Raw genomic sequence first — 26,357 nt, 5'->3', positions numbered from 1 at the left:
AGTCTGAATTTAAAGATAAGCTGATGATGAGACACTAGAAGGCAAAAACAGACAATTACCTAGGCAAATGTTTGAAGGATTTGGGCCCTGCGGCAAAAATGCTGTTTACTGAAGACTGAAAGCGCCATTTCTACTTAGTACAAGCCAGTGTGTCTGAACTCAGCAGTTCTGGATAGTGGCCACCAGTGGACTCAGAGCAAGGTTTATAGGTGCAAGATAACATCACGCTCCCGTCTGCATTTCATCACCGCAGGGCCTTTTCTGTATTCTTAAACAAAGGCATGCAAGTACCAACAAAAGAATACTTTACCATCTGTCTTTATATTCACTCATTACATAGTTAATCATTTATTTTTATGCTGAAGACCACCCCAACAAGGCACAAGGGCAGATCCTCAGCTGGCATAGTTAGTAGAGCAAGGCCAACTTACACTGGCTGAAGAGCCTTTTGGTCTAATTCTGCACCTTTCGAAATCACTGCATTGGAGCAGGGTTGCAGCGCCAAACACTCTCCTGTTTTCCTTCCTACTTTTCTCCTCAAAAGATGTTTTGGGGCAAAGAACAGAGACTGACGTAAGAGTCAAGATGAGGAGGAACAAGAACACAACCCAGCCCTCCATTTACCCACTCGCACTTGCACAGCCCCACTGATCCACAACCAGTGATGGTGCTGGCAAAAATGGATGAGATCACCCTGAAAAGCACAGAAAAAGGACATGGGAAAGCTGCTGAAATGCACAACCTGCCTTTCACTTGGACCAACGGACTCAGTCACAAACAGTACCGCAGCAGTTCTGCCCGCTCCGGTGGCTCCATGAGCCTTGGCTGATACATGACAAACAGGTAGGAGAGGACAGCCTGGAAGGCCACTCTGCATTTCCAGGCTGTTTCAGCAGTAGGGAGTGAACTCTGGCTCCAAGGCAATGCTCAACCATGTGCCTCCTGGCTGAGCTGGTGAAAAACTGCCACTAACACAGCAAATGGAAGGAAAACCTGCATGAGACAGGCCTGCAGCCCCTGCTTCCCTCTGCCACCCACTCTCAGCGGGAAGCAGGGCACAGCAGAAGGGGCAGGAAAAGGTTCTAAAACATTACAGTTTCCCCACAGATGCACATTTAAAACATCTGTGCAGCAGAACTGGAGGAGGAAGGGTGGATGAAGGGAGACTGCAAGGGCAAAGATGGACAGTAAATAAAAAGGTCAGACTCCTGCCTTCACCTTGGAACTGAATGGTGTCTGGAAGTAGGCTGATCTTCCACACAAGCTGAGCTACTTCAGAGGATCTCAGCCACACTAGCATCTGAGCCCGGCATCTTTCACAACCTCTGAGATCTCAAGAAATGGCCCCAAAATGCTGGGTTAATGGCACAGGTGATAGGCATACTGATAAGAAGGTATTAATAGTGCTAACCCTCCTGAAGTAAGATTTCCAGTAAGATTACCACAAACTAGGTGCCTATCTCCCATGCCTCATCTACCAGGCATGGTCCTATAAATAAGACCCTGGAGACCAAGCCTTAGTCACATTTAGCTGCTGGGATTAAGCTATACTTTCCATAGGCTCTCTATTGGCTTTGTTCTATAACTTTATTTCTCCATAAAGAAAAGAGGGGCATGCTGTACCCAAGCATGGGGAACGTGTCTTGTGAGGAGACAGCATTTCCTCAGTCCTCCCTTTTTTTTTCCTTCTTCTTCAAATGTGAAAAATAAGTTGTATGACAGCCCTTGGTGGAGATGTGTGCAACAAGGCCTTCATTGTCTCAGACAGGTGTGAGATTGGAATTGATTCAGCGCCAACAACCCCAGTATCAGAGCCAGCTCTGTGAGCTGAAAACATACACCAACCATCCAGTAATACCACTGCAGCCAGCCAGAGACTCAACAATTTAAGGCTTAACACACACACAACATAAATCAGATGAGGATGTACCAGCCAACCGTCAGCTTCTTGGGCAGATGCCTGCAGACCGTCTGTGCAGATCAGACCTTGCCTGTTTCAGTTATTGGAAACACTTTTTTCCTTTTTCATATAAAGATGAGAGGCTGGGTGGAGCAGCTGGCTCAGACACATTTACATTTGCCCTATCTTGCCCCAACAGCCCTCCTTTGCTTGCTGTTTGGAGGCAGTCCTTCTTGTAAAGTCACTTTATTCCAAGTGCAGGAGGGAAGGAATTACATCTTGGGGAAATGTTTAATGTACAAATACAAAAATCACATGGACATGCACTCAATATGCACCACCCTCATGAAACAAAACCGTTCCCTTCCATGGGAGTTTAGGAGGCTCTGAACATGATCAAACAAGCACAAGAATTAACGCAGCTGTTTTTTCTTTCTTTCTTTAGTTCTTTTTTTTTTTTTTCATCCATGGATACATTTCCTTCACTTTTCCAGGAAAACCTGTTTTCGCACTCTCCTCTCTGCCTTCACTTCTCTCACCTGCTTCAACCTAGTCCCTGCTCTACATCTGGCCGTGTTAGTCACCCCAGAGAGGGTAAAACAGGGCAGTGCTGGTGGCCTTCTGCTCCTCCCCAGAGCTCAGGCAGGTGCATGGAGAGATCCCATGTGGCACCCTGCCACCTCCGGCTCAATCACCCAAGGGTGACCCACAGATGTGCTGGCCCTCTGCTGCACCCGAGGCACCTGGCAAACCCCACTCCTCCTTGTTTCTCCCTGTGCCCCAACAGCTCAGTTTCAGCTGATCCCAGGTGAAAGCTCTTCTCCAGCTCCTCAGTGCCCAGGGTGCACATGGGGCTCTTACAATTCATAACACTGATGGCTAGCGCTCGCAGTCCCTTTCTGAGAAGAGGGTGACCTGCAAGAGGCTTCCCTGGGACAGGGCTGACTCCTGTGGGTCCCAGGCAGTTTATCCCCTGCCGCATCCACGTGTGGGGTATATCTGATGGCTTGGCAATGGAAGAGTGCTCACAAGGGTGGAGGCCAGGGAGTGCCATCAGCACAAGTGCCTGGCACAAACACCCATGTGTGTGCTTAAAAGCTGAACGAAGCTGAAAGAGAGCTTTAGAAAAAGGTATCTGCAGAGGAGGGATAAAAATGACAACACACTACTGATCCATTGCTATCGAGATGAGTGTTAGCTGGCAATCTCGGTTTACACTCACTTGAAATGTCTCCCTCCCTTCTGCGTGGTTCCTTTTGAAGTTAACAAAAGTGTTCATTTTATAATGTACGTCAGAGCAGCACTGCTTTCTGGTAGATACCTTCCCCCATGAACTAATTAGTACCGGGTTCAAATTTGCAACTGGTTTTGCATGTAAAATTGCTCATGTATATATAGGTCTGAAGGATATCAAAGAGACTACTCTTTTGAGCAGTTATTCATATACTTTACTGCAGAATGAGGATCATCGTTTGGACTTGGGATTTTTAAAATTAAATATACTTCAGTAGTATTATGCAATGAGAACTGAAATCATCATAAATGCCACACTTGCTTAGCTAGCTGTAAATCACCTCTACGCTAATAAAACAAAGAATAACTTCTGACAAAATGTGGCCTTTCCCACATGCCAAAGGATATAGCAGTTTACAGCAACTTCTCTGCATAGTGGAAATTTATCAATGAATAAAGCAGTGAATATATATAGCTTTTACCTGTGCAAAAGAATCTTGGTTTCATGGTTTTTTTGTTGTTAACAATCACCTGAATTTGATCTGCCAGAAGCTAAAGGAACCTGAACTGGCCAAATCATACCTAAAAACTCTGATAATTGTAACAGTTTAAAAATGTAAAGGATGCAAACTACAATGGTTTATATTCTAAAGTGTGCCTAGTGATCCAGTTCCAGTCTTGGGTACCTAATCAAAGACATTCAAAACATCTCTTTTTGCAGATATCCAGGCTCCCTGAAAGGGGCTGGAGTTGAGCACCAGATCATGGAAGCTCTCGGAATCTGATCTTGAACCGAGTATCTTGCTCAACACAAATAAACCAAGTGAAACTCCGAAACAGACCTGGCTAATTTTTTTTGAAGACTGAGCCAACCCTGACAGCAAACCCACAAATTTTTAATAGATCTCTGTCATATGCTTTTCTTTTTCAATGCTTTTAAGAGAAGATCTGTATAAATAGAATGAAAATAGTTAGATGGAGATGATCATCTATTTGGCTATATAAATAATGTGTACTTCTCCACATAATCGATTGCGTTACTGAGCACATCCAAGCCCATTGTTCATTGCATGTGAACAACCTCCATTTGCTGGGGTCATCATATGCTGAATACACAGGGAAAACTTATTTATAAGTTTGCTAAGGGTGTACTGTGTACTCAGTTATGTAAAAGGAGCCCTGTGAACCCTCTAACCACGTGGGATCATTAGAGAAGATCTGCTTGATGCAACATCTTGTTAAAGGCATGGCAGCGGAAAAGACGAAGGCATGTCTGCACTTGGTGCTTCAAAAGGAGCCCCCTGCCCCTCGGATAAATTGGGCTGGTGAGGAAAGCAGGATTTATCCATGTGCTGGTCCTCCTGACTGCAAAGCCTCTTGGCTGCTATGAGCATGGGTAGTTGCTGAGCCTCCAGCAGAGCTAGAGGGGTTGATTTCACTCCATCCAAATCCAGCTGTCCACACCAACTCAAACCATGAGGGCTCTGTATGGTGAAGTGGGGCTTTCACCTCAGCAACAAGCATTTGAATACTAGCGTATGTGCTAGTCTCACTTCCTCCTTCTTTGTTTTCTAGATGGCACATAGTATGGGTGTCTGTGGTCAGTCTGCTCTAACTCCTCAGCATTTCCAGTTTGGAGAGGCTCAGTTCAGTATTTGAGGGAAAAGAACATATTCAATTACAAAATCAAAGTGGTATCTCCTGGCATGTGGGCAGCAGCTGCTGAATAATAAGCTGGTTTCAGTGGGTGTTTGTTTTTAGGGTAAGGAGCTCTTATTTATTTTTTGTTTGTTTTATTTACCATGGAAGGTAATTTGAGCTATGGTATCAAAACATGTCATGTTCTGCCAAGAGAGGATTAAAGAGGAGAATGCTATGGAAAGAAACTGGGTTTGTCTGAGAGATTCTACTTACTGGAGTTTTGCAATCAGCACTTTCAATCTTCCTCACAATTGGGCCATTCAAAGGCTGAGAATATTGTTCAAAGGCCAGTGAGGAATAACCCCCAAACCAAGAAGTAGCTGCCTCAAATACCAAAATGTTATCAAACACATGACCATGCGTTGCCATCCAAAGTTCAGGACAGTGGAAGCACCTGCCTCTGGGGCAGGCAGGGATATTTGCTTTAGACATCTACAGCATACATGTCATACATGAGATCTAGCACCAGGCAAGATAACTGGTGAACCAGAATAAGGCGTTCCCATGGAAAAGTTAGAAAGCCCAGTGATACAGCTAATCTCAATACAGACAGAGATGTCCCTTGAGGTAGAAAGCATTTAAGCTGCCATCCTGAATGATGCTGAGCCTTCTCAGTTGCCCCAGAAATGAGGAGGAGAGAAGCGCAGGCAGATGGTCCACCTTGGAGGGGTTACTCCAGCACTCCTGTACCATGAGAGAGCTGAAGGACCAAGAAGTGAGGCTGAGTAAATCACCCTCTTCTCCAGTGATCACAGTGGCCGCTGAGAGCACTAACATGAGGCTGATAGCATCGGCGCAGGCACAGGATTCCTGCATTGGGTCAGAGAGCAGCTCCACTTTTGCAATGACATAACGGAGAAGGGACTTTGGCATACTGAGTGGAAGATAACAAAAACAAAACAAACCAGAGAGGATTGCTGTGCAAGTCAAAAACTGAACAGGGGATACCTGTCCCTACCTGCAAGCTCTGCTTCTCTTAGGAGCATCCATCACCTCAGTGTTGTTCTCATGTGGTAAAAAACATGGACTGATTAATGAAAAATAAAACAGTGTCTGGGCACGAGCTGCCAAATTTTATAGCTGCTGAAAGTTTCAGCTAGACAGTGAGAGGGATTTCCAAGGGCATCTACATAGCTGTCACCGATTTCTTCGTGGCTTACATGGTTGGGGGCTATCACAGATCTTGCTAAGACACCTTTCTGGTGTGCTAAGTTTTCCTAACTGCTCTGTAAAAAATCAAGATCTAAATAGCTTGCCAAAAGAATGATTTTGACAAAACTTAGAATGAAATACAGATCTCTAAACTTCTCGATTGCTGCTTTAAAACTAAGATTTCTTTGTCTTTACTTAAAGTCATCCTTTAGGATACTCTGTGGGGAGGACAAAAGGGGAATAAAAAGCAGAAGAAAAGTCTGTGAAAGTGAAGATGTTTCCTGGGGACCAAAAACATATTTGTTGCCTTATCTACTGCTTTTTTAACCTCAGGAAGTGCCAGGCAGCTGGAATATGAAGATTGGTATCTTTCAAATATATCGACACTTGGAAATCTTCTGGATTAAAACACCATTGCATAACTCTTTCCATTAGTGCCTTCAGCTGATGAAAAAGCTGAACAATTTCAAGCTCCCCCCCTTTTTTTTTTCTAAAGCTGAATGTGAGGAGACATGGGAGGCTCTTGAGAAAGGCTTATGCCCCGGAGCTGGGCGTGCTCCCTGCAGTTGGGCAGGTGTTGAGGAACTGGCTTCCTCACCTCGCTCTGCCCCAAGTGGGAACAGACAGAGGAGGCATAAATCTGTGGCTGAAGGGGATGAATCTTCGATGTGCGTGGAGGGGGCAGCAGGACAAATTCCTGCCACCCTTAGATGGGAAAAGTCTTTCCTACAGCAGGAAAAGCATGAGGTCTCTGATGCTGGTGTTGTAGAGACTGAGCTTGCATCCCAGGTGGGATTTATAGAGAGAACTGCTGAAGACCTGGAGGTCCACGTGGGAGTAAGGAGTGCACTGGGAGTTTGCAGGCAAAGGTTTTACCTTGTCACTGGGACCCAACAGAGGAAAGAGTTGAGAAGATCCCTGAGCGTCCTTCTGCCTGTCCCAGAGAATGACACATCTCTTGTTTTGCCTTGCTAAAGCCACAGGTGCAGAGAATTGCTTGAATGGAAGAAAATATGAGCCCAGAGAGCATCTCTTGGGTCCTGCAGCCAAGCCACATCTTATGTTCTGCACTTGCACAACATAGCAAGATCTGTCTTATATTGCGTCTTTTTGTCTCTGATAGCCCCCTGGAAGGCTGCCAGGGCTTCTCTGATACCTAGGAACCATCTAATTTCCAGCCTAAATTCACTGATGGACAGTTTACAGACTAACCACTTGTTCTCGAGCTAACACTGTCCTTCAGCACAAATAGTCCTCCCCCCTCCCTGATGTTGAACCTCTCTGCTGTGTTTATTGACTGTAATTATCTTCCCTCTCAGCCTCTGTTTTGGCACACTGAAAAAACTCAGCTCTGCTAAGCTCTCCTTTAAAGGAAGGTCATTGTTCCTCTGGTCATATTAACAGCCCTCCCTTGCATGCGCTGCCACTCCATTTAAAGTTTTCTTGAACACTGGATGATCATTACTTCATCTGGACCTTGGATGAAATTTGTCTAAAACTTTCTATACTGCTATTAATGCAGTATCACACCTATCGAATCCCAAAATGGCAAAACTGGTGGCCTGCTTCTGGGAGGGGAGAAAGGAAGAGAGGAGATTTCTAAGTCTAAGCAGTGGGAATTCCCTGCAACCGCTCTCATTCCTGGGCTGCTGCTGGGTATCACCAACTCTCTCGTGTGTCTCAGCAGAACCAGCCCTGCAGATAAGCAAAGTCTTGGCAGAGATAATGTGTCAGAGAATTTTATCCCTGTCAAAATTACTATTTGGAGAGGACTCAAATGGCATTACAAACTTTACAAACCAAATGGAAGAGATGCCTCTTGCTGTAAGGAGCCTATTTCCATGTGGGATAAAATGACTGTGTAAAAAATGATGTTGAGAACTGGAGCCAAGAAAAAATGGACACTATGAAGCTGTGGGTTATTTAGTTGTATTATGCATGTCCTGTGTATAAGTTTACCAGACTGATATTTTCCAGTCTATACAATATATTCTGTATATACTATAACCTCACAAACATTCTCCAAGATACACGTGTGGAAGGTGTTAGTTTCACAGCAAAACAAGAAGTCTCACTTGGCCAGAAATGCTAGACAACTTACTTTTGTGCTTCTGAGGTTCGCAAGAATCACATTTCTGCTGCTCCCTTTTAGTTCATGCTTTAGAGCAAACTTCCTGAGACATGCTCCAGTATGGTCAATATGAGAAACTCTGGACAAAAATGGGACCATCTGTGCCTGCAGAGCTACAGGATGCATTCAGACAGCCTTAAATAGGAGGTTTATATAAATCTGTTAGAAGGGGGTGTGAAAAGGGAGGGATTTTTATCCAGAGTGGACTTTATTAGACTGAATGAAGAATTATTTTGTGTATTTTAATAAGGTTCACATGCTTCTGTGCTTATCTTTTCAGATGCAAGCTGGTTTATGACATGATAAATAGACAGCTGCTAATGACACCATACCCCTTAAAAAGAAAAAGTGCGGAGGTTACTCATGGCTTTATATAAAAGTATTATCTGTGAATCAAAGAAACATACTGTACTTTCAGTAGAAAGATATTTCTCTCTATAAAATTTCCTTTTTGATAGAGCCAGTTGGAACCCTTCCAGCTAAACAGATTTGGTTTGCAAACATCACTATTTCAACAAACTTCATGCGACCTCCCGGTGATCGTGGCACTTGAGCTCTGGGTCCACACCAATGGCATGGCTTCAACTCCTTCCTTTTCTCCACACAAGAGCTGTTTGGTGGCTACCGGCATTGAGAGGAGGGGAAAGAAGAAAGCATCTTTCTCCCAGCACGTGTCCACTGCGTAGGCTACCCACCCCAGGAGGGGGGAGATGGAGGGGATCTCCATGAAAGGGGATCTCCCCTAGCTGCCAGCAAAACATGTGCAACTGGTCCCTTGGCTGGGAAACCGCATGCAGGACTGGGGAGGCGGGATCTGCACATCCAGGAGAAGCAGCAGCGCTTGGCAACCCGGTCTGAGCTGACTGGAAATGATGTACCTGCTGCCAGCTTCCGCACTGCCCACACTGCCCACACTACCCACGCTGCCCACACTGCCCGCGCTGCCCACACTGCCCACGCTGCCCGAGCTGCCCACGCTGCCCGCGCTGCCCACACTGCCCACGCTGCCCGAGCTGCCCACACTGCCCGCACTGCCCGCACTGCCCACACTGCCCGCACTGCCTACTCTGCCTCCACTGCCTGCTGATGTGCTGGAGCGACTCACCCCTTGCTGCTCAGCCAGTCAGGGGGAGGCAGGAGCGGCGCCGATAGGAAGGGTGCCAAGCTCAGACAGCAGCACTTGCTTGACACGCCAGGGAGCGTATTTTGGGACGGAAAGGTCAGGTGGTTAATCAAGTGGAAACGGGATGATACGCTGTTAAAGCACCATGTACTTGCTCTGCAAGCACGATGGGTTACGGAAAGATGGGGAGACTCAGACGTGTCCAAAGAGAACATAAACATGTTGGCATTGAGCACACTGAACAACAGAGAGTTGGCAGGTCCCTGATCTTCAGTGCATGTTTAGGTCTTTTGGCAGGGAATTACAGGCACATCAATCCAGATTCTCAAAAGCACGTGAAAAGTACATTTTGCAGCAGCAAAACACAGAGGCAGAATGACAGCCTTGTTGAAGCCTGCTCTGAAACGCTGCTCTGTGAACACTTCTAACTCCATTAACCTATGGCCTATTGAGCTGATTTAGAAGTGGGAATATTATGAATCGAGGCAGGATACCTCTGTAGTCAGAATCAAGCCATTTTAATTCCCCAGGCTTAAATGTTGCCCTTGATTCTACTCCTGTGTTTCACCTGCTCATGGGAACCCTGATAAACTTGGGCTGGTTTTGGTGGAACAAGATTATGATAGCAAGGACCTTGAAATGTCTCTTAAATAAAGCATAGTGCACCTGGAGGAAGACAAAAGGCTGGTTTGCAACAGAATAATCTCTCAGTCGTTACGTTTCATGATAATTCAAAGAGCTGATCTTTAAATTATGTCTCTTGCTTTGCTATCAGTGCTAATTCTGCTGCTTCGCTTAAAGATCTGTCAGCAATTTTATTACAGCCTCTTGTTTCCAGGGATTTTAGGCTTGGTCATAGAAGTGTAGGCCCGGCCGAAACTTAACATATAAGGTTTCAAAATTTAAAAAGGAAGGAAAAAAAAAAAGGCAAGCGAGCTAACTCACATATTTTTAAGGCAATAAAAGCATAAAAAGAACCAGAAGCGTGTAGCACAAAGTGATTACAATGATTATCTGTTCTCCCGAGAGAGGAGAAATAGCTTTATTTCATTTATTTTTTTAACCTATGGGTAATTAATAAGTCACCACTTGGAAACATTGTTTGGGCTAATTTGGGGGGGGGGGGGGGGAATGAAGCTATTTCATTGCACGCATTTTTGCATGACATTCCTAAACCCACTAGTTAGAAGTTTATTTACGCAATTTATGAACTCAGTATTAATGCCTCCAAAAGAACACCTTCTTGGACCCATGACTTACGCATTTAAAATATTTTTATTGGCCCAGAAAAAAATTGTACTCTAAAGGAAGCCTATAAATTCCTATTTCTGTAAAACTCTTGAATTACAGATCTACCTACTCTGGTTAACAGTAACCACTGTAGAATTAGTAATTGTGTCTTTAGTATCTGATTCAGGCTGGTGTTAGAAGAAACTCAACCATAATACACAGATAGATAGATTTATGGCTCTTCTCTATATAAACTTAAATGCTCATCAAGGGGTTTGCCTAAACTTTGCGAAACAACACCTCAGAGCAGCTCACATGTCTTTGTTTTCTTTTCCCCTCTGTACAAAGGAAGGGGTGAATTAAGGTTGCGGCACTGGCCAGGTTTGGAGCTTTAACTGAATACCCTGACTCAGTGCCTGTGGGTCAAATCCTTTGACATTACACGCTTGGTACTGGCACAGAGTAATATTTCAACTTAAACCATGTGTGATGTGGTGGAGGCTTTTTCTCCCCCTCTGTTCCCCTTTGGTCTGTGAATCGGTTATGGTTAGATCTTTTAAATGAACAGGTGTACTTTCTCCCCCCTTGTGATATGAAAGAAGCATAAAACTCGATTATAGCAATTTATGGTCTCTTAACTTGCTTGGACTTGTATCTGTGACACAAGCAGCTTTATGTTCGAATTCAAGACTTGGTAGAATAGAAAATTAAAATTAACCTCAATCCTTTTATAGATGAAAACCTCAACAAATAAACAGTGGTTTAGTGGCATGGCAACCTGCCCCTTTAAATCCAAGAACTAGTCTGAGATGTCTATTTTGAGTTAGTTTTGTTTTTTTAAAAAAGATAATTGGACTTGGATGAATAGAGGAGTAGTCTGTGATTCATACTGGTGTGAGTTAAAGCAAAGTTTTATGCTACTACTTGGAACATAGCAACACGTGGGGTTTGATGCCTCATTTTACACCTATATAAAAAGCACTCTGTGCTCTCTTCAGTGAGTTTCCACACAAGTGTTCCAGGATGCAAAGATGTGTGGATAGGTATAGCAAGCTCTGGAGCAGGCCAGAAGTGCTTTGTTTGTAGAGGCACGTGTTCTGAAATGTAACACTGCTTATTAAAAACAGAAAAAAAACAAAAGGAATATCCCAGCTCCCTAGAGTTCACACAGAAGATCATCCCGAAAACTGATCATACTTTAAACACTGTGTTAAAAATGACAGTCGGAGCCTAGCCCTTTTCCCCACTGTGATAGCGTGACCCTGAAAAGACAAGCCCTAGAAATTAAAAGGCGTCTGCAGCAGAGACAGTCCCAGATGAGGGAGGCTTCAGTTTGGGGCTTATTTTACTGATAGCGACTGCAAGCCTCAACAAGTTGCCCAATGGATAATGTGCACGTTTCAGAGGCTGAGGGAAAGGGGAACCAGGAGAAAGCAGCCTGAAGAGGAGCGTATCAATGAGGGAACACTAGCAGTACAATTGCTATCATTTTCTGAACTACATCCACAGGTGAAACACATTAAAATCTGGTTTTCAAAAAGCAAATCAGAGCACTGTATTGAAACTATTTCTGGAGAGAGCAGCTGAATCCATGTCTGAGCGTGAAAAGTCTACAGCTCTGAAGTCGTATGAGTGAGGGACTTTCACAGGGAACCAGGGAAGAGGGATACTGGATGTTAAACCTGATACCGTGCTAAGCATATAGTGTTCCCAAGAAGCTGAAGAATGCACATCTGCGACCAATACCTCCACCCACGTAGCTGCTGGCTGCTGAGTAGCCATAATAATATGTGTGTTTTCTCTTACAGGAACAGAGCTGTGCACAGCAGAAGCCCAGCGTGGTTTGCTCTGCAAATCACAACACTGAGGGGACTGCCAGGGCTGGGACTGGATCCTTCACCTGACCTGACCTGGCATGAATCTGGAGGGGGAAGGAGCTGGGTGGTCCTTCCAACTGTCTTTTTGCCCGCTTCTGTCTACATTACAGCACATGACAACATGTTGATTTATTTCCCATGCTGTTCAAAAACGCCTGCTTCTGCTCACAGCAAAGTCAGCAGCACACTTGCAGTAGATTCCACTTGAGCCTAGCCCGTGGAATAATAGGATGTAACAAGTGTTTGCCTTAAGTAACAGATAACCTTTTCTGCATGCAATAAAGAGTACCCTGGTTTTAAAAATAAATGCTGAAAAAAAAACTTACTCCGATTTGCGGTAACTATTTCTTCCCAAAACCCCAGCGGAGAACCTCAACTGAGGCCATTTCATTCCAGTTGGAAGAATAGAGGAAAACTCCAATAGGAACCGTGTTCACTAAAACCAGTACTGTTCCGCATCCTCCCTTTAGTTACAACTCACTATGAAGCTGCATTTTGATGTGTTTTTTGCAGAACACTTATCAGCTGATGGTTTAGTGACCTGATTCATTGCTCACTGAGTTTTAGCTGATCTTAAGGACAGAACAGGTTTTAGGAGGGACGAACTCAGCTCTAGTGGTGGCAGGAAAGATTTCAAGCTAGAAATCTTGGTTTCATTCACATCATCCAAGCCTGAGCCTTGGAGGAAATGACTCCTGAATCACTGTTCTGCACGTTGTCGTTCAAATAACATCAGCTACGGAAATACGCTCAAACCTGACTGCCAGTATTAAAGTCTTAGCACTAAGAGGTTGTCCTCAGGGGACAAAGCACTTCGCAAAGGCTTCTTTGCTGCTGCCTTCCTGGGAAAGGTCAAAGTAAGGCATTGACAGTATTTCTCTCTCATTCAAGCACACAATGTGAATGATAAATACCCATCAGGAAATACACCTACACATAGAAAAAGACCTGGCATGATGCATCTTTGCAAGAAAACAACAGCTTTCAAGTTATTATGGTTCTAGCACAGGTGAGGTTAACAAACACCATGAGCTGTACCGACACGAAGATGAGGCGGTATGGACCCCTTAAAATCTGTCAGGTCTTTAGAAACACAGACATATGTTAGGAAGCCCCTCCTTTCACTTGTTAAAGGCTTTCACTCATTAAAGGTGGCCAAGGGAAGTCTAGCAGAGATTGAGGGGCTGGGGGGCAGCGAGCCCCCATGCTCCACAGGCTGGTGGGATGGAGATGGGCGAGCGGGGGGAGGATTTCAGGTACTTACCCTGAATCTGACTCTGAGGCTGAGGGTTAAAAGCAGTGGTGTGGTTCAAGGAGGCTCGTGGGTTGGGTGTGGGGGCTGGGTGGTGTGGGCTGACCCTCATGGCCGTACGACGCAACTGCTCCAGTTCACTCAGGCGCTCTGAAAAGGACAAGCTCCCGGGCTTTGTCTGATCATCTATTTTCTGACGATGTCCTATTGTGGGAGGGGGGGGAAAAAGATCAGAAAATCTCACTGACACATGAGGTCTGTTGACTTATTTTATCTTTTTCATATTTTTTTTTATTTATTTTTGTCCTTTCTTTCTTTCTTTTTTCTTTTTTTAATACCCCTCATCCACTGGTAAAGTACCTAACCGGCTAGTGGCCATCCGAAATCAAACTGAAACCACCTCTCTGCAAGAACAGGCGACACCAGCAAGTCACGCACTGTTACTGTATTGTGGGGTCTAGTGTGAAGGACCAGACCCACTGAAAATTGCAGTGCCTTCTTACACCTCACACTGGGAGAGGAGGTGTTTCTAAAAGGAGGGCTGTCTGTGGGGATGCATAAAAGGAGGAAACATTGAGTGGCCCCTCTGCTAAACCTGCACTGGAATAACTCCTCTAAAAATTCAGTTCCAGGTTGTCATAAAGTACCATAAGTAGGTAAGTACTATGGGGCTATACAATAACAAACCAGAGCAAGTCCAAGTTTTTGATCCTTTTGCAATGGATTTACAGACAGAAATAGGAAAGAAACACCAGAAGCTGGCAGAATTGAAACTGGAGTAATGAAGTTTCTATTAGTGGCATCAGGAGCTTCAGAAACATGAGGTCCCACCAGATATCTGACTATACAAGTGTAGATGCTGACATTACAGAACTGGCCAGTGCACAACAGACTTGGTCATGGCCATACAGCAGTTAGAGCACTTCCCTGGAGCATGGTCCCCATGAAGCTCCGGTGCTGTGGCCCTGTGAAGCTGGTAAGGCACTGGAAAGGCCTAGCTCCAGTGCAGTATCAGGGCATGTCCAGGTTCAGCTGGAAAGGCAGAGACATCCCATCATGGGCAGGGCTGGTTTCTAGACAAGCCTTAGTTAGCCGCAGTGAGCAGTATGCAAGGACTAAGGTAATGCATTTCTAACTGTTGCCTGTGGCTGCTGTCTACACTGGGATCTTTCTTGTGTCAACCTGTAACCACAAAGACAGCACATAGAGCATGCAAGAAGGGCGTCGTGTCTCCCTTCCCCTTCCTCCCATAGAGCATTGTTACCCTGACAGGAATTCCATGTCAGATCTCTAGCCCATAGATCAAACACCTTTTTTTCTCCTTGTTCCCCTGAAGAAGGTGGCATCATACTTGGTTTCTGCTGAATGCCATAGTTTACTGTCTATCTGCTCCCAATTTTCGTTTTCTTGGCACAAAGAGTTGCCTCCTGTAGCTTTCTTTGCATCTCCATCCCCCCCACAAGGACATGACCAGTGCTGTTCCTATGTTGAATCATCTCTCAACACATGGCTACAGCAGTGAAAGAGGATGCCACAAAATCCCTAAAATAATCCACTTTGCCCTGTTCCACACATCCCCATAGTGTTTAATACATAACGTTCATAAATATCCATGAACATCCAGCTTCCAATTTTGAGTATTGGTGAGTAAGCAGCAACAGACCACTGGAGAGATCTGTATGCCCCTTACTCTACAGAGCGCTCTTTCACGCTGCCGGAGCAGCTCAATCGAGACACAGGACCATTTTATGCACTAAAAGGAAAATGCACATTTAAAAGCAGTTCCCAGTAGCTGCATTTCTAAAATTAAATTTTATAACTTGTATTATGGTTCCAAATCGCAGTGGCTTGTGTTTCTTCCTGCTGCCAGGCCCTTTGGCACAGCTTCAACTGTCTCGGATTCCACACTGCGCTGTGAGTTATCCCAAGGCGGGGGGGGGAGGGAATTAAAATATAAAAAGACATATTATATAGTAGAGGTTTCATCATTAAAGAGACCCATTAGGGCTTCCAAAAAGAAAAAAAAAAAAAGGAAAAAAAGCAAAGGAGAAGTGAAGAAATATGAAAAAGACTTTTATCTGACATTCTGGTTGGTCAAGAGCAAACACTTCATCTATCAGCAATGCAAAGCTGCATTCTGCCTCAAGCCTTGGGCTCCTGACCCTGGGCTTGAAGGCAAACATGCAGAGTCATACATGAAGTGTAAAATACCTCGTACATTTGGATTATTTTAAACTTCAGCAGGCTGAACCCGGGCTTGCAGAGCCAAGAGCCAGATCCTTCCAAATCCTTCCCCCCAGTGTAATTCATTCCTAATTTCAAATTCCGCTCAAACATCTTCTGCTTTCAAGGGAGTGCATCAGCACCAAACTTGACCCCTGCTACCCTGCCTTCTCCTCCTACCTTCCTGGTGCTGCCCCTCCTGGCATCTGGAGTTATGCCTGCCTGGCGTGACACCAAGAATCCCAGCAGCACAAGCCCATGTGCTTACAACCTCGCATGGAGATGAGCGGTTCCTCCTGAAGCCAACAGGACAAGGGCTGCATTAAGGCTGCTGGGGCAGGATTAACTTTCCTGCTTTGAAACCAGCTCAGGCACTAAGTTTGTGTCAAGCTGGCACACGACGCTGGGCAGGGCAGGCAAACCCGAGCTCGCTCTCAACAAACCAAAGAGCAGGCAGCGAGCAGGGCACATTAACCCAGGCACAGCATCCTCCCAAGGTCACCGCAGGGCACCCTGTTCCCAGGCCAGCTCTGTCTGGGCTGATGGAAGCATCTCTGCCTGTCTCTGCGCTGCTCAACCACAGAGTGAAACTCCTGGAGCCCCTAACCCGGCCCTGCTGAATTTGGGCACTGAAGGGGGGTGTCTCAGGTAGCTGCCTCTTGGACAGGGTCTTCTCTGTAGCCTGGGGGTACCAGTGGTGCATCAGCACACTCAAGATCTGTCTCATCCCTAGGGCTTGTGGAAATTCCACCCATGCCATTGCATTCAGGTAAGAAAGATCAGTGCCAACAGGTTCCTGCTCTGTTGTTTTTGTCCATATATTGTCATTTTTTGGAGGGAGCTACCTAGAATCAATGCCAGGCACTATAATCACCTCAAGATGTAGCTCAAAAAGTGGCTCTTCCCACCACAATCAGTAGAGCTATTTAACCTTTTCTCCCTTGCTGACTGCTGCAGGTAGCAACACAGAACCTGTTTTGCATGAGGGTCTGCAGCAGGGAAGTGAAGAACTGTGTCAGAAAATCTAACAAATATAAATGGGTTTCCCAAGCCGCTATAAATGCACAGCCAGAGCTGTGACTTGCATTTTTATGTTTATTAGCTTTACTTTGAAGTTACCTTCTAAACACCTTGCTTAAAGTGCAGGCAAGTTATCCTCAGTTCAGCCTGGTAAAGCCCAGGACTATTATTATCCCCGTTTCACACGTGGAAAACTGAATGACAGAGAAATGAGGTGACTTGCCCGTGGCCAGTCAGTGACCCTGTGGCAGACACTGGCCTCCCAACTCAGTGTGGTGACCACAAGCCCAGGCTTCCCCTGTCCAGGACAACAGCATGTTGCAGGATGAAGAAGAGTGGCAGGAAGGGCTTTGGGAACTGGTGCGGCTCTGCTGAGCCAGCAGTTTGGCCACAAGGATCTGCCAGGTCTGCAGATCAGATGGTACTTTACGGGTCAATCAAACTTTCAGCTGTTGAATGAAGAAGACCTTGGCCTACAGACCCCAGAGAGAGCTAGCTTGCCATGAAATGGTTCCACTGTCTTGTTCCCTCCCCATGGGTTTTGACAAGTATCAATTTGCAGGTACTAGCAGAGGAAAGAAAAGGGCAGCATTTTTTCCCCGTGGGTTGCAGGGTCAGACAATGGAGTAGGACATCCAGCCTGCCTGGCCAAACCTCAGGGTTTGGGGGCTTTTGGACTTTTTTCCTTTTATCCCTTTCAAATACTGCCTCAGTGAGGTCAGGCAGACTTTTTTACTCTGAATATTAAACAAGGAGTGCAGAGAAAACATTAGCTTTTCTGATACTTTTACAGCAACGCAACATGAAAGTACTTTCCTTCATAATGGGAGGGAAACGCAGTTTTATAGACTTTAAGAGACTGCAGAGCACTCAGCTTGGCCTGCAGCCATCTGGCTGGGGCTCTGGATGTGGAGATGACAAGAATAAAGTGCTTTGGCAGCCCCTGGTTTTGCATACATTGGGTTTTCACTGGGAATGGTTGCTTGGTCCTTGTTTCACCATGGCTGGCCCCATGCAGACAACAGCACCAATGCACTGGGATGCCTCCAAGCGCAGAAAAAGAAACAGGTCTCCCATTATCTTAATTTTAACCTAGTTTGTAAGTGTCACTAGATACTCTTCAGGTTCAGAGGAGGAGAAACAGGTAAAACAGAGGCTGAGGAAAGGCATCATTGCTCTCATTCTGCCAGCTGAAGCTACCTAAATTCCTGTGGGTACCCAATGTCTTTTTGCAAGTAAACACTACTGGAATGCATTAATGGACATTTTTCTTCTCTTTTCATCAATTCATAGGACGAGTACACCCTTCTGTGCCTTGCTCTCATTTGCTCACAAATCTGTCTATTTGGAGCATCGGGAGGTACTAATGCCTGCAAAAGATTTGAACTTGGGGTATCAGGTGTCTGACGGAGACTCATTGGCTCATGGCTGCTGAGCATCCCAGCTAGAGGCGGACTTGAACACAAACACCACAGGTTTTCATGTGCATGATCTGTAAGTTTTCTGGCCAAAATCAGCAGGGTGTATTTGTGTGTCATGTATAATGGGAGTTTAATTAAGTGGAGCCCTTTCTCCCAGAGAGAAGCAGAATACCTTCCCCTCTTTTCTCTGCCTCCCACCTACCCTTTTTCCAGGGGGAAATGGAAACATTTCACACCCAAAAAGTGGATCATACACAGGAAAATAACAGCATCTGGCAGGCATTGTTGAAGTAGGGAGTGACTGATGAGACCCAACGTTTTGGTTTAATGAAAGCTGGCTGCTTTGAAATCGTGTTGGACTTTAATACAAGCATCTCCACTTTTCTGGGCTGTTTGTGCTAAGGGCTTTGGTTTGACTCCAGCTCTAGTGGGGTAGAAAATAAGCCATGTTTCATTGTGTCCAGTTAATAAAGTGGTACACATTGTTTTGTGCCATGGAGCTAAAATAAATCCAATTATTCTGTACATAGTGAAGAATGAGAAGAAAATATACTTTTTCACATTACTGCAGGAAGTGAGCACACTATCTTTAGTGCAAAAAATTATACATTCTTGTAAACAAAAGTGAATTATAGTGCTTCTATAATACTACCAAGCTGGGAAATGCTTGAATATCAACTATCCTGCTCACAAAATGGCATTTTTTTTCTTGCTAACAATAGAAATAGTGCCTTAAGGGCAGAAACCAGTAATATTATATCCCAGATATAAAATACTTTGCACACTCTTTTCCCTTGATTTCCTACCTGCACAGAAAAAGCAAGTAGTATAACTTTTCTAGGACTCTGTTAGCTGTGCTTTCAAACAGACCTGACCTGATCCTGCAGGGATGTATGCACATGCTTAGCATAATGCACCAAACATTGCTACACAGCAGCCCACTGGGCTCAAGGAAATCATGCTTGAAAATCAAACTAATCTGTACAGTGGTTTCCTCTCTAGCCTCCATCACTTGGAAAAGACTTATACTGCACTCAGGTATTAGAAGGATCAGTATGGGACAGCATCAGAGCTCACCAACCTCTTGTATAGTGTTAAAAAGAGTAAGTAAAAAGATCCTAAAAATTGATTAGACACACTGTAGGATATTTTCTCCTTCCTCAGCTAAAAATATTATTGCCGTGGTGAGGAAAACTAATGGTGATGGTAGTCAGAGCTTTGAGTAAACTCATCAGCAATTATATCTTTCTGCTGTTTTTCTTAAGCACTCTACAATGCAAACCTTCTTTCCAGACAGAAGGAACATTGTGGTAGACAGGATATTATGCTCAATGTTTTCATGCCATGTCTGTAATTACCAGCAGAATCGGTGTTGGTCATCAGACCTGACCTGACCATAGGCACGAGGTGCTGGGAAACGTGTGATTGAGTCTGGGTATTACGTGACTTGATGACCAGGCTGACATCCAGCTGTCCTTGAGAAGCAGAATGCCAAGCAACGCCAAGCACAGACAGACTGAGATGGGAAGCTCTTCCACATGTGCTTCTCCTATCAGCTCCCTGGCAAACCTCAGCCTTTCAGTGTCTCTGTGGAAAAATCTGCTTGTTACTCTGAGCAGCTGCAAACAGACTAGATGTTTCAGGTGCAATCCTTTGCTGAGCATTTAATTTTTCCAGCAGGTGATCCAACTTGGCTGCGTGTTGAAGAAGTGTCCAGTGATACAACAAAGAGAACAGTGATTTACACAGCAGGGTCCCTGCTTTCCGGTAACTCCCCACTTTTCCCATGGGAAACCTCAGGTAGCTACTTGCACCTCTGTTGGGGGGTAGTTGCCCTACCGCAACAACGTGCACCCTGAGCTGTTGGTGCATTTTTTCCTACACATTTTAGCAGTAGTTAGACAAAATTTTGGAAAGATTTGCTTTTTTTTTTTTTCCCATCTCTTTTAAATCAGTGCTTCTTTAAAAGCCCCACACAAACACGCTCTAGGTAGAGCAAAATTTGCAATGAGAGGGAGCCCTGCCCCAGAACAAGCCCCCCTCTCCCAGTAAGCAGGAGAGTCTGGATCAAGCCCCTCTGGCCTGGCCTATATTAGAAAACAAACTTCAGTTTCCTATTTTCCACGTAAGTGACATAATTGCAAGCAGAGAGCCCTTTTTGTCACTGATTCACTATCCAGCTGTGTCAGTAGAGTGGGGAATGACCCCAGGAAAAGGTGCAAGCGGAGGCTGGCACACTGACTACAAGACTCCAGGCTCCTCCGGGCTGGGTCCCTTCAGCTCTCTCCCTACCTCCTGATGAGCATATGAAAAGCCTCACGTCTACGCTGAGGTACCACAGCCAGAAAAAGCAATCTCGACACTTTTTGCGAGGCAGGACATATGCTTCCTCTCCCCCAGCCCTGCTGGTGAGGCCTGTGATGTACAGACAAACAGCAACACACAAACACATTTCCACTTAAAACACTATTATTTTGCTTGCTGTGGATCCACCAAAACTTCTGATGAATCCCACGTATATGTGTCCTCTATTTCTGTCTTGGAAGTACAATTATTCTGTGGGTTCACCCCAGGAATTAGGTCATCGCAATGAAGTAAAAGTAAGGGAACCGAGCGTTAGAAGTTTGGAGGGAAGAAGTTGTTCATGAAAGTTAAATTAGTCTGCAAAATTATACCCTTTGCTTTCTTCTCCCTTTCCCCCATGTCAATGTATATACTTTAAAAATCCCGACTCCTTGACAAAGTTTGAATGACTCCCAACTTAAGTATCACATTGCCAAAAGCCTCTTTTGTTTCTTTATAGTTTGCATCTTCCCACACGTACAAACTGCCATAAGAATACCCTCCAGCCATGGGCTGAGACATCATTAGTTGAAGATATGTATGAAAGAGTAGGTGCAAAATGAGACGCAACCAGCCAACCAACAGCTCAGCAAGCAACCAAGAAAAATACAGGCACAAAAAGACACCTCTGTCCAAAGAAAATCTGCAGAAACACAAGGCTCAGACAGCAAGGACTGAGCCGCCATTTGAGCAGCCCTTGGGAGAAGGCTGTCTCTCTGCTGAATACACGGGACCAGGCTCATAATTCAGGCACCTTATTCAAATGTTAGCTTGGGTGGGATGAATCTGCACCCCTGCTCTCAGCCTGAGTGGGAAAAAATAGGGATGACACCTCTGACACCTTTGCAGTGAATTGGAGAGGACAAACAGGAAAGTGAGTTGCACAATCATGGTTTAGGAGGTCAGAGAAACAGCTTAGATAGAAACCCGTTTCATCAGTCCACTGAACTATCTCTAGACAGTAAAAGGTCTCCATCATTCAACCTCAGACAGAGTTGAACAAGAGACCTGCAACTTAAAGGTCAGGTCTGGTGGCTCACTGTCTATGTAAACCAGGGGAATTTGGCAACACAAATGTAAATTTACTCTCCATGGATGTTGACCATTCAGGCTTTGACAACTTGTAAAAAACTTTGCTCCTGTCTAAAAAGAGTGTATAGCTGCTGTACACACTTCCCTTGAACTAAAGACCTTTGCTTTTACCAAGTCTGGTGACTGGTGTTTCCACACAACAGCTGAAAATACCTGTTTTTCGGAAGTAATGGGTTTGGATATTTTAATCTGTAGTTTCTAAGCAGCCCCTCCTCTGCACTAATGCTCCCTTGTGCCTACACAGGACTGCAGTTCACTGGAAGCTCATAAACTTCATGTGGTTCTGCTTAGTCTTTATTTTAGATTCTTGAATCATTTTTTGCTTTCCTCATTTTCTTTGCAGCTGCAGAGAGATATAGTAAGCTACTGTACAGCATTTTGAAAGCAGGGCCTCTGAGAAGTTTCCAAACTGCATACAAGCAGGTTATTCTTTGGCTTGTTTTCTTTGGCTTGGTGTTAGCAGTACAGAATGAGTCAAACAGTATTAACTTTCAAGAGGGAAGTGGTGTGGTCAACCAAAACTGTTTGCGGCTAGATTGCAAAGATAGGTAGAGCAGGTAATGAAGAACAGCCCATAATGCAGGGTGTAGGTAGGAGAGGCAGACAGACTCAGACAAACAGAATCCTTAATAATTAAATCAACACTGTCGCCTAAGTTTTTCTGCAGCTGTATGCGCTAAGGTTATGACACAGCCTGGCTTTTCTGGACTGGTCAGCCTTGAGAAGGTGTCCTGGTGCATGTCGTGTTTAATGGACTCAAACAACACCACTCTTCAGAGGAAGAATAAAGGTCAGCTGCTATTAAAAAAGGAAAAAAGAAATCTATCAGCTTCTCATTTATGGCTGCTTAAATCCTTTCTCGTGTTTCTTCCCAGTTTTACACGTTGTTCCTTATCTATTCCACGATTAAAGAAGGCAGGCGAGGTGTTTCCATCCTTCCCTCTCTTTAGGATGTGCTTCAGTTAGTAACAAACACATTGTGCCCTCACAAAACAGACAACTCCTTCTTTTACGATTCAGAAGCAGAATCGAAATGGCCTCTCCCAAGCACTGCTCTCCCTCATGCTTCGCACAGACCCATGAAGCACTGACACAGGAACAGTCTGACCAGGATTTATCATTAGCACAAATAGAAAATGCATTTACTGATTACAATTCCCAGTTGTAGCAGATGAGCAAACAGCGAGGGCACAAATGGAGATACAGAGGAAAATCATTTCTGCATTCTTCACAACGAGTGACAAAGGATGAAGCAAGAGCCTGCACTGTTTTCACATGGGTTTGGAAGGAGGAAACTGCTGCACCTTCTGATAATCATGGGCAGGAGAAGCTGGGAGGGACTGTAGCACAAATGGATTTTCACCTCTGCCAGTTATACTCCAAGAAGAAAATAGGGCTGTTCACTGAAAGTGCCACACAGCTTTATCCAGCCCTTCTCTTAGACAAGTGTTGTTTTGCTAAACCAGCAAGTAAGGCAACTCCTCAAAAACAGAGGCTTCAGAAAAAGTCCTGCACTGCTAAAAGCTTGTTTAGCAACTGGGAGCACCTGACCACTCCACACAGGGGGAAAGCCTCCCTCTTCTATGCCCGGCTGCCTTAGGAGCCTGAGGAAAATAAGGCCCTCTCTCCCCCTCCTCTGGTGAGCAGGGGGAAGGAAGTGGGTTGCAGAGGCTGTCGCATTCTGTTACCCTCCAGCACATTCCTGAAGGAAACTTTCCAATCTGAGAGCACTGCAGGAGGCATTTGGTGGCCAACCCTGGAGGGTCAGCGGGATTGTGAACCCAATGCTCCAACGGCCCAGCTTCACTAGCTAACCTCCTTCTAGGGAGGGTAGGGCATACATGACCACAGACAGCTCCACTGAGGGGTTTCAAGTACAAGTCCATCCTTCCCCAGGTCGTGCAAAGCCCCAGCAGCCTCCTCAAAGCTCTCATTTGTTCACATTTAATCTCTGCCATTCAAAAGTCATTCATTGCTGAAGGAACACAGTGGATGAAGGACCAGACTCAGAAATCTTTGTTTCAGGGCACAAACAGCTAACTACTGAAAAGATCATAGAATCAGCTGGGTTGGAAAAGACCTCTAAGATCATCAAGTCCAACCATTACTCCAGGACTGCCAAGAACACCACTAAACCATGTCACTGTGGGCCTCATCTACATGGTTTTTGATCATCTCAGTGAATTAGGGTCTTCCAGCATATAGTCACATCCCCTACGGCCAACCTACTTGCCAAGGTTCTGCATATTAATGCTTTTCTTTATATACACACACACACACACACGCACACAATTACAAGTGACATGTATGTATTCAGCCTTTTTTCATATTTCTATGGAAAATGCCCCCACCCCCAAAGACTTGCTCACCAATCTTAGCAGCTACAAATTCTTTGTAGGTAAGTGCAGTTGACAGGAGAAAGTCAGACCTACTGACTGCTTAGGACACATATTCAGAAGTAATATACATTCACTTAATTCTGCTTTTGCCACAGTTACAGACTACTTGCCCCCCGATTTCAGCAGAGCTGGACAGAGGCTGTATATCCCTTGAAAATCCCACCATGCAAATATAGGTAAACACTTAAAAATACTCATCACGGTCTTTGTAGCCACCCAACCAGTAGGGAATAAAGTGATGAATAAGTGCAAAAGTAAAAGGTTGACAAAGACAAAAAAAAGTGAAAGAAATGAAAAATAACTACCTACCTGTTTTCATTTTAAAATCACAATAATTCAAGGCAGGTGGAAAAAGAGCTGTGTGGGATTTAGTGACTCAAAAAAGGAGTTGAAATCATTTCTATAGGATTGGGCCAGTCTTACCACCATTTCTAGCCCACTCCACAGCAACTCTGGTTTCCTGTTTACCTGCTTTATGCAAGGAAGGAGCTTATCCTGTCAACACTTCTGTGTATCTTCAAAAAAGCCCAGCCAAATAACTAGGTGAGCAAAAACACATGAGCTACTGTGCTCCCAGAAAAGCAGTCTTGACACAAGACTTTGTATTCCACATATTTGACAAATTTATTGAACTAAAATGATGAATTCTCTGCCTCACATCACCCAACATCAACTCTCCTAAGTGACTCAGCAGTGGGACAAAGAAATGCCAGGGAAAATGATCCTGTTCCACCTTTTCCATGTGGAAAAGAAGTGTCTGCACCATGAAACTTCAAGGATGCTGGTATTAAAAAACTACTGACATCCCACCTGTGGAGTAGGACAAAAAGGATCCCCCCTATTGCTGTTACACCAGGGAGTGCTGAGCATTCACACAAATTGCATAACCCTTTGCACATCTAATTGATAGAGAACAGCCAGCACTGGTTTTAGAAGCTGTGGATAGCTGCTAGCCAGTTAAAGTCCACAAAAGACATGCCTTGCCTGGACCTTGTTTGCACTGAGGGATCTTTGCACTGCGGTAGTTACAGCAGCTACTGGTCTTTGCCTTCACTGCCTTTACAGTTCGTGGGCAGCGTGCCTGCTGGTATATCTGTATGATTTCCAATCTGAAACCAACTGCTTGAGAGCATGGGCGCTGTTTGAAACTCAGTTCCTGTGCTAGTGAAAGCCCTGGGGTGGCCAGGCAAGGGGACGTGGAGATCTCAGACAACAGGAAGGTGCTGTGCCAGCACTGCCAGCCACTGTGAAGGGGCAAACCCCAGCACAGAGCTGCCCCTGCCCCAAGGGGGCTGCTCCACCTTCCCCTCATGGAGGAGAAGGAGCTTGCTGAGTGGCTGGGATGTGGGGCGCAGGGAGGTCTTTCTAGGACACAGGGCACCCAAGGGCTGTGGAGGGGCATGGGGATGCTCTGCAGAGCTGACTGCATCCAGACATGCAACCCCATCCTGATCGGCAGACAAACTTTTAACATCCAATTTCAGGTGGTCCTGTGCCATGTGATGCTCCTGTGCTATATGGTCCTGTGCTAAGCCAGAAGGCCCGGTGCTCTGTCACGGGAGTAATTCAGGCTGGTTGTGTGAAACTGTGTGTATAATGGAAACAGGCTGATTTCCCCCTCACTCTTCACTTTTCTTCAGAAAACACAAGTCATAAGGGGACAAACTGCTCTCTGCTCTTTTGCTCTTTGCGTACTTTCATTATGAAAAATGGGCTGGTGGCATGCACAGCTTTCACAGTGGGGGGAGATGTGCCCAATCACAGGATATATGCTTCAGGCTGTTGTTCCCTTGCCACTCTGGGGGACCATGGATCTATTCTGGCTGCCAGGGTGCCACTAGGACTGCCATGCCTGTTTAGAAAAGCTCCTTTGGTCTGCAAGCATGTCCTTGTAATAATACACTGCTTTATGCTGTTTAAATTGATCCAGTTGCTTCAATGAGACATACACGCTCTCAGGAAGGAAACCAACAGCAATTCCTTACCTACTCATACCCATTTAGAGACAGCAACACATCAAGACACACTGTGTGAATTGGAGCTAGTGATGTTTTGTAACCTTCCCCCTGCTGCTGCACCACTGCACATAACCATTGCACAAGCCAACTACAAGTGTCCCCAGATTGTGCTCATAATTTAAGCACTAGTCCACCCACATCAGTGTCACCCAGACAATAGGACACGGGGACACAAACACACAGGCACAGACCCAGCAGTCAGCGCACAACCGTTGGCTTTTCTTGCAGCCCATCCCTTTCTT

General features: G+C 45.1%; 1 protein-coding gene across 3 annotated transcripts in view; it reads right to left on the bottom strand.

Moving 5' to 3' along the window:
- RUNX1 (RUNX family transcription factor 1) overlaps nt 1–26,357 on the bottom strand; it is a 168,952-nt gene that overhangs the window by 20,212 nt on the left and 122,383 nt on the right. For 2 of the 3 annotated variants that reach the window (XM_061453607.1, XM_061453608.1), the window contains one exon: nt 13,612–13,803. The exons of the other annotated variant lie outside the window; for it this stretch is intronic. In XM_061453607.1, coding sequence (XP_061309591.1) covers nt 13,612–13,803 — 192 coding nt within the window. The remainder of the gene's footprint in view (nt 1–13,611; nt 13,804–26,357) is intronic. 3 annotated transcript variants of the gene reach the window in all.

The sequence above is a fragment of the Pezoporus flaviventris genome, unplaced genomic scaffold (genome assembly GCF_033815535.1).
Source record: "Pezoporus flaviventris isolate CSIRO_AGI_PZ_B2104156 unplaced genomic scaffold, CSIRO_AGI_Pfla_v1 ptg000015l, whole genome shotgun sequence".
NCBI lineage: Eukaryota > Metazoa > Chordata > Aves > Psittaciformes > Psittacidae > Pezoporus > Pezoporus flaviventris.
The sequence above is the reverse complement of the archived record's forward strand: the minus strand, read 5'-3'. Positions and strand labels throughout refer to the sequence as shown.